Source organism: Pongo abelii, chromosome 5 (genome assembly GCF_028885655.2).
Source record: "Pongo abelii isolate AG06213 chromosome 5, NHGRI_mPonAbe1-v2.0_pri, whole genome shotgun sequence".
Taxonomy (NCBI): domain Eukaryota; kingdom Metazoa; phylum Chordata; class Mammalia; order Primates; family Hominidae; genus Pongo; species Pongo abelii.
Genome location: NC_071990.2, coordinates 153,812,699 through 153,825,561, shown reverse-complemented (window position 1 = coordinate 153,825,561; position 12,863 = coordinate 153,812,699). Strand labels below are relative to the sequence as shown.

The 12,863-nt window shown below is 36.8% G+C and overlaps 1 protein-coding gene across 7 annotated transcripts in view; it reads left to right on the top strand.

The window, feature by feature from the left end:
- SYNE1 (spectrin repeat containing nuclear envelope protein 1) overlaps positions 1–12,863 on the top strand; it is a 512,392-nt gene that overhangs the window by 454,641 nt on the left and 44,888 nt on the right. For 6 of the 7 annotated variants that reach the window (XM_054558331.2, XM_054558330.2, XM_054558328.2 and 3 more), the window contains one exon: positions 2,074–2,240. In XM_054558331.2, coding sequence (XP_054414306.2) covers positions 2,074–2,240 — 167 coding nt within the window. Of the gene's footprint in view, positions 1–2,073; positions 2,241–11,105; positions 11,385–12,863 lie in introns of those variants that run through there. The other variant, XM_054558334.2, reaches the window with a different exon arrangement.

Genomic DNA, 12,863 nt, shown 5'->3' with positions numbered 1-12,863 from the left:
TATAAATGGTTATTAAGAAAAATTATTTCTATCCATATGCACACATAGAGAGAAAAGTAAAACATCCAAAGCCAACATGTACTATTAATGATGTTACAAATCTAATGGATTTGCCATTAGATAAGCCTTTATGTATCCAATTAGCTTATCCATTGGATAAATCCAAATGGATAAGCATTTGTTTACTTGATATTGTAAAACTTCAAACTCTTGGCTGAGATGATACAGATTTCATTTTAGCATCTGCTCACGGTTGCCCTTTGCTAAGTTGCTGGGTGTCAGAGAATGCTATCAGTGCATGATTAATGCACTATAGGTAGTAGAGTAAAGTTTGCTATAGAATAAATTTTGATTAAGTTTGTCTCTATTCTCATTGCTTTTTTTTACTAAATTTAGGATGTATATTGTGAGAGTGTGGGGAAAAAAACCATCTCTTGAACAATCTATAACCATAACTTAAAATTTAGAAAAATTTCAGCTTTTCATATAGATAATTTTATTACATTGTTTGGCACAATGTTAGGAATATTATTTAAAATGTTAACTATACTACCTTGTATATTAATAACTCATGGGTTTTTTTTAAAGGGCTTATGAGTTTTCCTCTTTGTGGCATCTCTTTTGTAAAGGAAAATAACATCAAGGTTTGGTAATTTTGGCAACATAGAAAAAGGCAGTTGTCAACTGGAAAGTGCTAATAAGATGAAGGAAAAAGAGAAAAAGAAAAAGGCAATTCATAAAAAAAATTGAAGCCAAGATACTAGTGTCTGTTGGTATTAACAGTCAAAAATAGTTTGATTTTAAAGACAATCCAAGAGGATTATTTTGCTATAAATACTTTTTAAGTCTTAAAGTAATTCCCTAGAAAGAAACACTTCGCAATAAAATCATCTCAAATGTTTGCTGAAATATTATAACGTTAATAAATGCATTCAACATATTGGTCGTTGAATCCCATAGTGTTGAAATAACATAAAAAGGAGGGTGGGTGGGGCTGCAGGCATGAGGACAGCAGTCAGCCCTGGAATGGAATAAAATTTTGTTGGTCCCTACCATTCCTTTTGGGCCCTTTGGCTTAGGTAAATGACTTGGGAGGATAGCTCTGTTACCACACTAACTTTAGACCAAGAGAAGATTAAAATGTTCACACTCATATAACACCCATCTTCATATATTATTTTGCTGAGAAACTATTTATTACGTAACAGGAGCTTAAGCCAAAAATAAAAAAGTTGATCCTAAAGACTGGATCCTGTCACTGTGGCAAGAGAGTAAGAGGGTCTTTGGGGATAGCGGTGGCAGCCGGGGGGAGGGGATTGTCCTTTCATCGTCACTTAAATCACACCATTTCGTGCTTATCTCTTGCAAATAGTCCATATGGAGTCTGTCTTCTTTAACTCAAACAATCTAAGAGAATCCAGCACAGAAAGTGAGTAAATCAAGAAGGTTTGAGGCCCGTCGATTCTCTATAGTTAATAGTTATTATTATTGAAAGTTAATTTATCATTGATTTATTTACTGTAAAATACTGACACTGTATAGAGGATTATCTCTTTAAAATGAAGGAACTCTTTTAAAATATTCCTCACAAATAACATAATTGACACACACATTCACATTTACATATATACATATATATCAATTGCATATGTATGTATGTGTGTGCATTTTATAAGTCTCTCGGCAACTATTTGTATGAGAATTTGTTCTAAGTATAATATCAGGTTAGTGATGAGAGAAATAAGGTATAATTTTCCAATATTAAAATCTTTTATGTTTTATCTTTTATATCTATCTTTTATTGTTTTTAATATGTATTTCAAGTAAATAGGAAGCAGCACCCTATTTGTTTCGAGAACCTCTATATAAAAATTTAATCCCAACTCTGCATATATACCAAAAATAATAGGCACTACTAATACTTGTGCACATGGGCTGATGTCTACATGGTATTCCTATGCTCAAACTATTTCCAAGCAGTAGAAAACAGTAATCTTCATGTTTCTGGTAGAGCCGGGCTGGATGTATTAAGAATATGCTTTCTGACCTCTGTGATTGCTATTTATTACACAGGATTATCAAGAGGAAATTGCTATTGCTCAAGAGAACAAGATACAGCTCCAACAAATGGGAGAACGACTTGCTAAAGCCAGCCATGAAAGCAAAGCATCTGAGATTGAATACAAGCTGGGAAAGGTCAACGACCGGTGGCAGCATCTCCTGGACCTCATTGCAGCCAGGTAAAGAGGACCTGAGTCAATAGGACATGTGTGGGCAGTATTTTAAAGCCTTTCAGTCTGCCTTTCATCAGCCAAAGATAATCCAATAAATCAGTCTCTCTTCCTGGGTTATCTCACCATTTTCAAAACTGTTCATACTCCTCTCATAATTGGCACTTTGGTTAACCTGAAAATTCTCCTCTTATTTTATAAATCTCGTGTCGTTTGTATGTAGCTGCGAGAAAGAGAGAGAGAGTCATATCCAAACAAAACTAATTCCCAAGAGAAAATTCTTTATTTTAGGGCTTCATGGGTATTCAAACTCCTATCAGGAAGAAACTGTACTGACCAGTATTTGTGGAGAGTGTTTTTGTCTGCAGTAGCAAAAAAAAAAAAAAAAAAATTACTAAATCCCTGCCATATTTTTAGTTAGCAAGGTATAGAAATAAATGTGATTATTGCCACTCTGCTCAGTTGCAAAAATCAGCTGCTGCATTATAGTAATTTTGTGTTGAGCTTTAGTGCTAACTATAAGCATTTGCCTCATACCTAAGAAGAATATTATATTCACTTTGTGTTGCAGAAGGGTAGGGTTGGGTAAGACAGATGGAAGTCAAAAAGAAAAATATATGAGGGTATTTACTAGCAATATAAAATCGAATATGAATGATGCACTATGTTATAAAAATGTTCTATGCTATTAATATAAAAAGGAGATGTCTTATTTTAGGTGAATTTGGCTTCATGTTGGAACTTAGGCACCCTGAGGTCAGGAAACTTTCTCCATTGTATTCACTACATATCACAAGCACTAAGAACAACGCCTAAATATGGACTCAATGAATACTTCAGTGCATAAATGAATATTTGAATATTTGAGTAAATGGTCTTCATGGCAATTAGGAGAGTTGGAATGTTACAAATGGTGCCATTTGGGGTCCATTCCACAATACGCTTTTAAAATCTGGGTTTCTTTCCTTAGCCATGCTGCATAAAAGTGGACATGAAATAATGTCCTTTGTGTACTGTGTGCTCACCAAAACCGCATGTGGCCACCACAATTCTGTATGCTGATTTTGAAAACATTGCATATATTTCTTTTCTATAAGAGAGTTATCAAAAAGTATCTAACTCAAGAAAGTGAGATTATCTTTTAGTGACAATGAAACAAAATGGAATAAATGTATATCAACTTTTTATTTATTTATATTTATTTATTTATATTTGAGATGGAGTCTTGCTCTGTTGCCCAGGCTGGAGTGCAGTGGCACAATCTCAGCTCTGCAACATCTGCCTCCCAGGTTCAAGCAATTCTTCTGCCTCAGCCTCCCAATTGCTGGAACTACAGGCATACACTACCACACCTGGCTAATTTTTGTATTTTTAGTAGAGATGGGGTTTCACTGTGTTTGCCAGGCTAGTCTCAAACTCCTGACCTCAGGTGAGCCACCCGCCTCGGCCTCCCGAAGTGCTGGGATTACAGGTGTGAGCCACCGCGCCCAGCCTCAGCTTTTTAAATGTTTAACCATAGCACTGATATAGCTAACATTTATTGAACACTTTGCTGATTCCAATGACTATGCTATGGGTTTCATAGGCATCTTTTCGTGTATTGTTCATAATGTCCTTTGAGGTGGCCTTATCATTATGCCCATTTTACAGATGCAGGGGCTAAGGTTGAGGCTTGTCCATCATCACGCACACGTTGCGTGGCACAGCCTGTGCTCAGACTCCAAAGCCCATGTCCTGGAGTGCTGTGCCCTCCTGCCTCTCAAGTTCGTGATTTCCTTTTCCCTGTTAGAGGGAAGACAGTTAAATGGAAGATAAGTTCTGTTTTTGATCTTGACAATCTAATTTCTCAGTTCTTTGTAAAGTACTTACAATGTGACAGTGACTGTGACAGTCAAGATAAAATGACAGAACTGAAGGAGACTTCTCCTTTGAGAAGTTCAGGATGGGAATGGAGTAAAACAATGAGATAAGTAGGAGCTCTGGAAAAGGCACTATAAAGTGCCTTAAAGGAAATAAGATTTTAGCTTAAATTGGTCTTGGAGTTTCGACAAATGTATATTTTAAAATCTCAATGCTGTGTTCAGTCCCACTTCTCCCTCACTAAAATGATAACAAAATCTTGTTTCAGAAGGAGGAATTGAAGTCCTTCAAGCTATAAATATCCTTCTTAGGGAAAATGCCTGTTTGGTAAACATCCCCTGGGGAGTTTTTTGGTCAAATTTGACTCATAGATTGATTGACATTTCCACGTAATCCATTTAAACTAGTTAATATTATTTTCCTACTTTTAGTGGCTCAATGATGTGGAGAGTAAGGATGCACTATGTCAAAGATATTTTAAATCAGATTTAATGTAATCTAGTCATAAGCAGCTAACTTAGTGTATGCCCAACTATGAGCCAATATTACAGCAAATGAGTTTGCTGCTGTCTCCTTGAATTCACATTTATTTATAACATATTTTGTCTGGCCGTTCAGTGGAGAATTTTCTAGATATTAATTGTTTACTTTGCCAAAAGACATATTAATAAACTTGAATCAATTACATGTTTATAAGGTACACATGCTTCTCACTATAGTCACTTATATAATATTAATTTTTGTTTCCTCTTACATAAAGCCTCAGAATACCCAGATAAAATTCCACAGGAGATTTTTGTATATATGTTGCCTGTTTCTAACTAACTCCTTCCAGATTAGACTAGATTAGGCACTGATCATTGAGCCATCCTGGAGTTTAACACCATGTTAGAGTCACAGTCGCCCTTGCAGCTTCTCCTGAAAGACACCTGGCCATCACATCTGCATTCCATTTCCTTGTTTATTGGTGCTTCGTTAGTACACAGATTGGATGCATGTCTCCCACACCCATCCTCAACTGTGAACTGCCAGCTGAGGTATTAGGTTTCTATGATTCAGTCTTGCCTCTTCCACTCTTGCCTCTTCCAGCGCTGATGCACTAAAGCAAAATATAACCCAGTGTATGACTTTCGACATTTCTGTCCTGTGTTGGTGCTCTTGTGGGAATGGAGAGGTTATTTTTGAAGATGATAATATTTTTAGGTGAACGTCTCAGCTAATAGAAACATGAACTGTGTCTTTAATATTCAATCACAGAAGCAAAAAAAAAAAAAAGAAAAAGATTTACTGATAACAAACCTATTACATACATAAAAATAGAACGCATAATTTAGAGTCAACTTGACATCACCATCAGATTAGCTTAGATTACCCTGAGTACAAAATAGATGTGCTTTGCATTGAGTTTTTAAATTGTGTTGTCAAGCATTGTCAATTTTTTAGGGCAACAAAAGTTGCTCGGTTACTTTTAGGACTCAGTGGATAATGTTCTAGTATCCTTTCCATACTTTCTAGATCTACTCTGTGTGATACAGCAGTCACTAGCTACGGATGGCTATTTAAATTACAGAATATTTAAATTAACTGAAATGGAATAAAATTAAATTACTCCTTAATTTTAATTATGGTCAGTTGCACTGGCCACATTTTAAGTGGTCAATAACCCCATGAGGCTAGTGGCTACTTTAATGGACGCTGTACATTGCAGAACATTTTTATCATCTCAGAAAGTTCTGTTGTTCAGCAGTGGCCTAGATAATTAAAGTACCTCTGAGCCCTTGGCTTTTATTAAAAGTCAACATAAGAAACTGTCATTGGTGACACATCACTCTAATTTCTGTAAAATTGCCTTTAAAAATACTGGCTCTCATTTTGTCAATGAATCCTGTGCAGAAAATCCACATAGCAATTTCTCTAGAGCTCAGGACTAAAAGGAAATCTGTCTTTTTAGTATTAATTCTTCAATGCTTCTTATCACAGACAACGAATTAAGTAACATTTCTCATCTTAGCATCTAGGAAGGTCAAATTCAACCTGTGCACTCTGTTGTGATGATTTGGGGGCAGGGAAGTAGGTAACTGGACCTTCTAATAGAGAAAATTCTTTTTCTCTCTGCTAAACCTAAATCCCCATCACCAAGGCAAAAGCATACTTTAGTTATTTGGCTCTTATCTTTTTGTTTTCTTCAATAGCAGCTTTTTTGGGGATATAATCCACATGCCATATAACTCATCTATCTACAGCATGTAATTCAGTGATTTTAGTATATTTATAAAGCTATGCATCTATTACTCCAATCAATTTTAAAACACTTTCATCAGTCCCAAATAAAAACAGTTACCCATTAGCCGTCACTCTTTTCTTCCCTCCTCTTCCTTCCCCACTTCTCCCAGCCCTAGGAAACCACTAATTTACTTTCTGTTTCTACATGTTTACCTGTTCTGAATAGTTCATATACATAGGTCATATAATATGTGGCCTTTTGTGACTGGTTGTTTTTAATCTCTATATTTATTATAATTGCCTCAACATTTTGTAGAAGTAGTGTAAAAACAAATAATTTTTTTAAATGATTGAACGCCTAGTATATATGAAGTACTATGCTTCTTGCTATAGGGCAGAGGTTGGCAAATGTTTTCTGTAGAGGACCAGATAGTAAATATTTTTAGTTTTGTGGGCCAAATAGTCTCTGTTGCTATTAGCGTGTTATTATAGAGTGAAAGCAGCCATAGAAAAATCTGTAAATAGAAAATCATGGAGTGCTCCAACAAAATTTTATTTACCAAAACAGGTGGCCTGCTCTAGGGATATAAAGATGAGAAAGAAAATGGTCCCTAACCAAATAAGTGTCATAATGCAAGTACACAAGCGTTCCTCACCACGGGGCCTCTTCCTTTCTATTCTCTCTTCCTGGGCATTCTCCTGCCCGCCCCTGGCCTGGCCAGCTCCTGATTGGTTTTTCCTGTTTTTCCTTCTCTCCAGATTAGATCAGATTCTTCTTACGGGCTCTACTGAGCTTCTCCTTCATAGCATTTCCCTGAACTATGTGAAATCTTGTGTGATCAGTCATTTTAAGCCTGTTTTCTCTACTAAAATGTAACTATCTAACTTTGATTACCATCGTAGTCCCAGCCCCTGGCCTTGTTCTTTGCACATAGCCGTCACTCCCGTATTTGCTGAGTTTCTCAAATCTAAGCCATAGGGTGGAAAATGTACGCACACAAATGAAAGCATACACAAAGCAAAGCATTGGCTTCAGGCTTCAGCTGCCTGAGTCATAGCATGATTCTGCTTCACCAACTTGCTTATCTTCTCAGCACCTCGGTTACCACATGTATAAAATGAGAATCATAATAGTAGCTAGCTCAGAAGAATGATTAGTGGTTTACCACTGTATTAGTCCATTTTCATGCTGCTGATAAAGACAACTTGAGACTGGGTGATTTATAAAGAAAAACAGGTTTAATGGACTCACAGTTCCACATGGCTGGGGAGGCCTCACAATGATGGTGGAAGGTAAAAGGCCCATCTTACATGGTGACAGACAAGAGAGAATGAAAGCCAGGCAAAAGGGGAAACCCATTATAAAATCATCAGGTCTCATGAGATTTATTCACTACCTCAAGAACAGGCTGGGGGAAACCACCCCCATGATTCAGTTATCTCCCATTGGGTCCCTTCCACAACGCATGGGAATTATGGGAGCTACAATTCAAGATGAGATTTGGGTAGTGACACAGTTAAACCATATCAACCGCCAAGCATAGAACATGTGCAATAGGGGTCAGCTCTCATCCCAGAGGGAGCCCAAAGGCTGTGGAGGTAAAACACATATGCAGTGCAAGCAAGGCTTTGTGAAGTTCCTAGCAGCTGCCCTCAGGAGGACTTTCAGTTTAAAGGGTGTTCTACCCACGTTGGAGGTCAAAGGAAATGAAATTCTTGGAATTCATAGCTGGTATTACCTAAGGGTGTTCGAGTTGGAAGGTGCCTGGTAAGGTTCAGGAATGCATTGATGCGATGAGCACAGAAACAGCACAGAACTAATCAAGAGGCCTGAGTTTAGTCCACCTGGTTCTTGCTGTGTGGCCCAGGTCTCACTGAATAACTTCTCTGAGCCTCAAGTTGCTCATTTTCAAAGTGTTAATGAAACTAACTGCCACATCTCCAATGAGAAAAAGCAAGGAAAAAGACCGTGTATACTATAAAACACTATCTATGCCAGTCTCATTCTTTTAGAAACCTGCAGAGTATTCCATAGTATAAATATACCACAACTTATCTAGGATTTTCTGTATCAATGAACATTGCCATTTTTGCTATTTCAATAATTGTATCTTTAGAGCTTTGCCTTGTCTCATATTTAGTTCATTGGAATAAATATGTTATGCTAACAATAATAAGCATGAAAAAAATTTCAAATTTTTTAACTCCATGAGGAAAACTAAACAAGGTAAAAGAAATTAAACTAAGGAAATTATGACAATAAAATGTTTTGAAGATTTCAGGTTTTTTAAAATGTTAGTCATAAGAAAAAAACAAAGTTGCCTATAGTGATGGATTCATAACCAATATATTTCTTTAATCAAAGTTTAAACATTTTCATTTCTGATTACTAAAAATAATATATTAATATAAGAAGAATGATTGCTTTATAAAAGAATTCGCAGTACAATATCTTTAAGTACTATGTTTTCTAGAATTTATTTCTTATATAAACTGCAGTTTTCTTTAAATTTTTTTTTTTTTTTTTTTTTTTGAGATGGGGTTTGCTTTGTCACCCAGGCTGTAGTGCACTGGTGTAGTAATGGCTCACTGCAGCCTCAGCCTCCTGGGCTCAAGCAGTCTTCCTCCCACTTCAGTACCTGGGACTACAGATGCATGCTACTGTGCCTGGGTAATGTTTCGATTTTTTTTTTTTTTTTTTTGAGATGAGGTGTCACTTTGTCACCCAGGCTAGCAGGTGTATTTCCTTTTTTTTTTTTTTTTTTTTGAGACAGAGTCTCGCTCTGTTGCCCAGGCTGGAGTGCAGTGGCACAACCTCGGCTCACTGCAAGCTCCGCCTCCTGGATTGACGCCATTCTCCTGCCTTAGCCTCCCGAGTAGCTGGGACTACAGACGCTCGCCACCACGCCCTGCTAATTTTTTTGTATTTTTAGTAGAGGCGGGGTTTCACCATGTCAGCCAGGATGGTCTCGATCTCCTGACCTTGTGATTCACCCACCTCAGCCTCTCAAAGTTCTGGGATTACCAGCACTTTGGTAATCCCAGTGATTACATTGGTGAGCCACCAATGTATTTCTTTTATAAAGAAAATGTGTTTTCTCTAGTGTTCTGTTTTTTTTTTAATTTAATTTAATTTAATTTAATTTTTTTCTTTTTATTATTATTATTATTATTATTATTATACTTTAGGCTCTATGGTACATGTGCGCAACGTGCAGGTAAGTTACATATGTATACATGTGCCATGCTGGTGCGCTGCACCCACCAACTCGTCATCTAGCATTAGGTATATCTCCCAATGCTATCCCTCCCCCCTCCCCCCACCCCACAACAGTCCCCGAAGTGTGATGTTCCCCTTCCTGTGTCCATGTGTTCTCATTGTTCAATTCCCACCTATGAGAGAGAATATGCGGTGTTTGGTTTTTTGTTCTTGCGATAGTTTACTGAGAATGATGATTTCCAATTTCATCCATGTCCCTACAAAGGACATGAACTCATCATTTTTTATGGCTGCATAGTATTCCATGGTGTATATGTGCCACATTTTCTTAATCCAGTCTATCATTGTTGGACATTTGGGTTGGTTCCAAGTCTTTGCTATTGTGAATAATGCTGCAATAAACATACGTGTGCATGTGTCTTTATAGCAGCATGATTTATAGTCCTCTGGGTATATACCCAGTAATGGGATGGCTGGGTCAAATGGAATTTCTAGTTCTCATTTATGCAGCCAGAAAACACATGAAAAAATGCTCACCATCACTGGCCATCAGAGAAATGCAAATCAAAACCACAATGAGATACCATCTCACACCAGTTAGAATGGCAGTCATTAAAAAGTCAGGAAACAACAGGTGCTGGAGAGGATGTGGAGAAATAGGAACACTTTTACACTGTTGGTGGGACTGTAAACTAGTTCAACCCTTGTAGTGTTCTGTTTTAAAAACAATCAACTCACATGACCAGAACCAAATGGTTTGTTTTATTTTAGTTACAAATCATCATGTAGTCCTTTTTGTAAAGAACTTAGCAAATTTTCATTATTTATTTAATATTTATTATTTATTTGTGTGTAGTTTTTAATCCCCAAAAGGATGTAAAGCATCCAGCATTAGTCATATTTTATTAAATTATAGGAATTAATAATTTGGGGACTTATTTTCTTTAAAAGTATAAATTATTAAATTATCATATGCTTAGTGCAGAAAGTTTGGAAACCCTTGAAATTCACAAAAGAAAAAGAGTTACCTGAAGTCCCCCCAAGCAAATGAATAGTTATTTTTTAATTGTCTTAAAATGAAGATGTTATTTTTGTCATCTTACATCATTATTTTTAAAGGACAAAAGTTTTGCATATGTAAGGGAGAATAATATTTCTTCATTATTTTTCCTGCCCAAATAGTCTACTCAAAGATAAAGAGCATGTACTTTCCCACCTTCTCAAACAACCCCTAAAACTCTTGCGTACACTACCGAGTTGGCATACTGAACCCAAAAAAGAAGGAAGTTACTCCTTTTGCTACTACCATTTGCTGTGCTTGTGGACATTTTGTTTGTTTGCAATGGGATGATTTGTTTTCTTTAAATAGCCTTCCCAGCATAACAAACTGTCTGCAAGAAAAGTTGACTGTCCTCACAGAACAGTAGAGTTTCTGCAGCCGACGTTGTTTTTGCTGTCCTTTCTTTAGACCTGTAGCTTCCTCCTCCTTACAGATTACACTGAGCTTTTTCCCCTTCTTACACTCGTGGCCTACATTCCAGGAGATCAAGCCTGGCACATGTTAATGAATGTAGGTTTTATTTAGAAACATGACCACTTGTCACTGCCCAGTGTCATGTTATCGGGCAGAGACTACCAACATTTGTCTACAGTGAGCATTTTCATACTTCTATACACAGACAAGGGGAAACTTTCATCCCCACGCAGGATATAGCCTTTTGCTCTGCAGTCTAACTTTTGCAAGTGGAAGCTTCATGGTGGTGGCAGAGGACCTGAGTGCCCTGAGGATGGCAGAGGACGGCTGTGTGGACGCAGATCTCCCAGATTGTAACTGCGATGTCACAAGGCAGGCATCTTCTTGAGTTTCTTCCATTGTACATAGCTTTCATGTTACGTGGGGTTTGTAGGATAGATGCTGGAAGCCTTAATCCAGAACTGTTTTTGCCAATGTTACATGAAGAGGATTGGTGTTGGGAGATAGCTGGCCATGTGGACTTCCAAGAGTTGTTCGTTGGTTTATTTTCTAGTACCTCTACTGGGCATGCAGAGCTGGATGAAAAGGTTAATGGACTTTATTATGACTCGGTATTCCAGTTGTCTCTGGACCGTATGCGTCATACAAGGAGTACGGCTAGAGTAAAGAGGCTGAGACACAGGAAAACGATCCAGAAAAAGACTCAGTTAGTCCGTCATCTGCTATTTAAAGGATGGGCTTCTGATGAAACTGAAATTTAGCCTTAGCTGGTTCACAGCTTTGTAGTTGAAAGCTTTCCTTTCATTAAATAAAAATATTTCAGGGCTCTAGAAAATATTGTGTGTTTGAGAAAGTTGCTTTTGTTTGTGCTTGTCAGTAAGTTTTAGTCCCTAATATAAAGCTTATAAAATATATGTGCAAAGTATACAAATCAATGTCTAAAATAGTAATTTAGTGCATTATGCAAATATTTAGTTCATGATTTTTTTTAGTTATAATAAAAATATGACAGGAATTTTTTTAAAATGTTTTTCTTCACTGTATCATCCGTCAGATAAATTTCTACAAATGAGTAGGATTTACCCAATGGTAATTTTTGTTCTATTATATTTAGAATTTGGACTTTTTGTTTTGTTTTGGGTTATGGATATACTAAATTACTTTGAAGGAAAGTTGTGAAATATAGATACAATATATATAGATATGTAAACATATATGTGTAAGTACATATATACATATATGTGTGTTTGTATATACATGTTTCAGTGTTAAGAAGCTGGACATTTGGATTTCATAGTAGAATCCTTTTCAAGAAAGGTCAAGTGCCTGTGATGCACACTGGACTGTGAAAGAACCATAAGCTGCAGGGACTTACAGATTTATCAAGCTGCTAAACTTACCCAGACATGTGACGTCTGCAAGTATCTAATTTGAATAATAATCCTGGATGCTTACCAAAAGGAATGTTGCTCAGACTCCTCACGATGATAGATAAATAAAAATATTGTGACACTTTACCCAAAAATTATCTTTAAAGAAATAATGGAAAGAAATGTGGGACATTTCTCCTAAAAAAGAGTGATCCCTGTCCTGCAAATAAATGTCAAGTTTAATAAGCCAAAGCTTATTAATCCTACTACCCATGCCCTACAGGCTCACCTCTGCTCCCCCAGCACACACGCACACTGTATTTTGCTATTTGTAGTAAAAACACACTTTTTTAAAAAATGGAAAAGAACTGCTTAAATGTTCACCCCCATTGACTTTACTAAATTTACACATTTGTTTGAAAGAGGAACTTGTCCCTAATGGACTATATGAACACACATTTCCATGTCATGATGCCCTTGACATA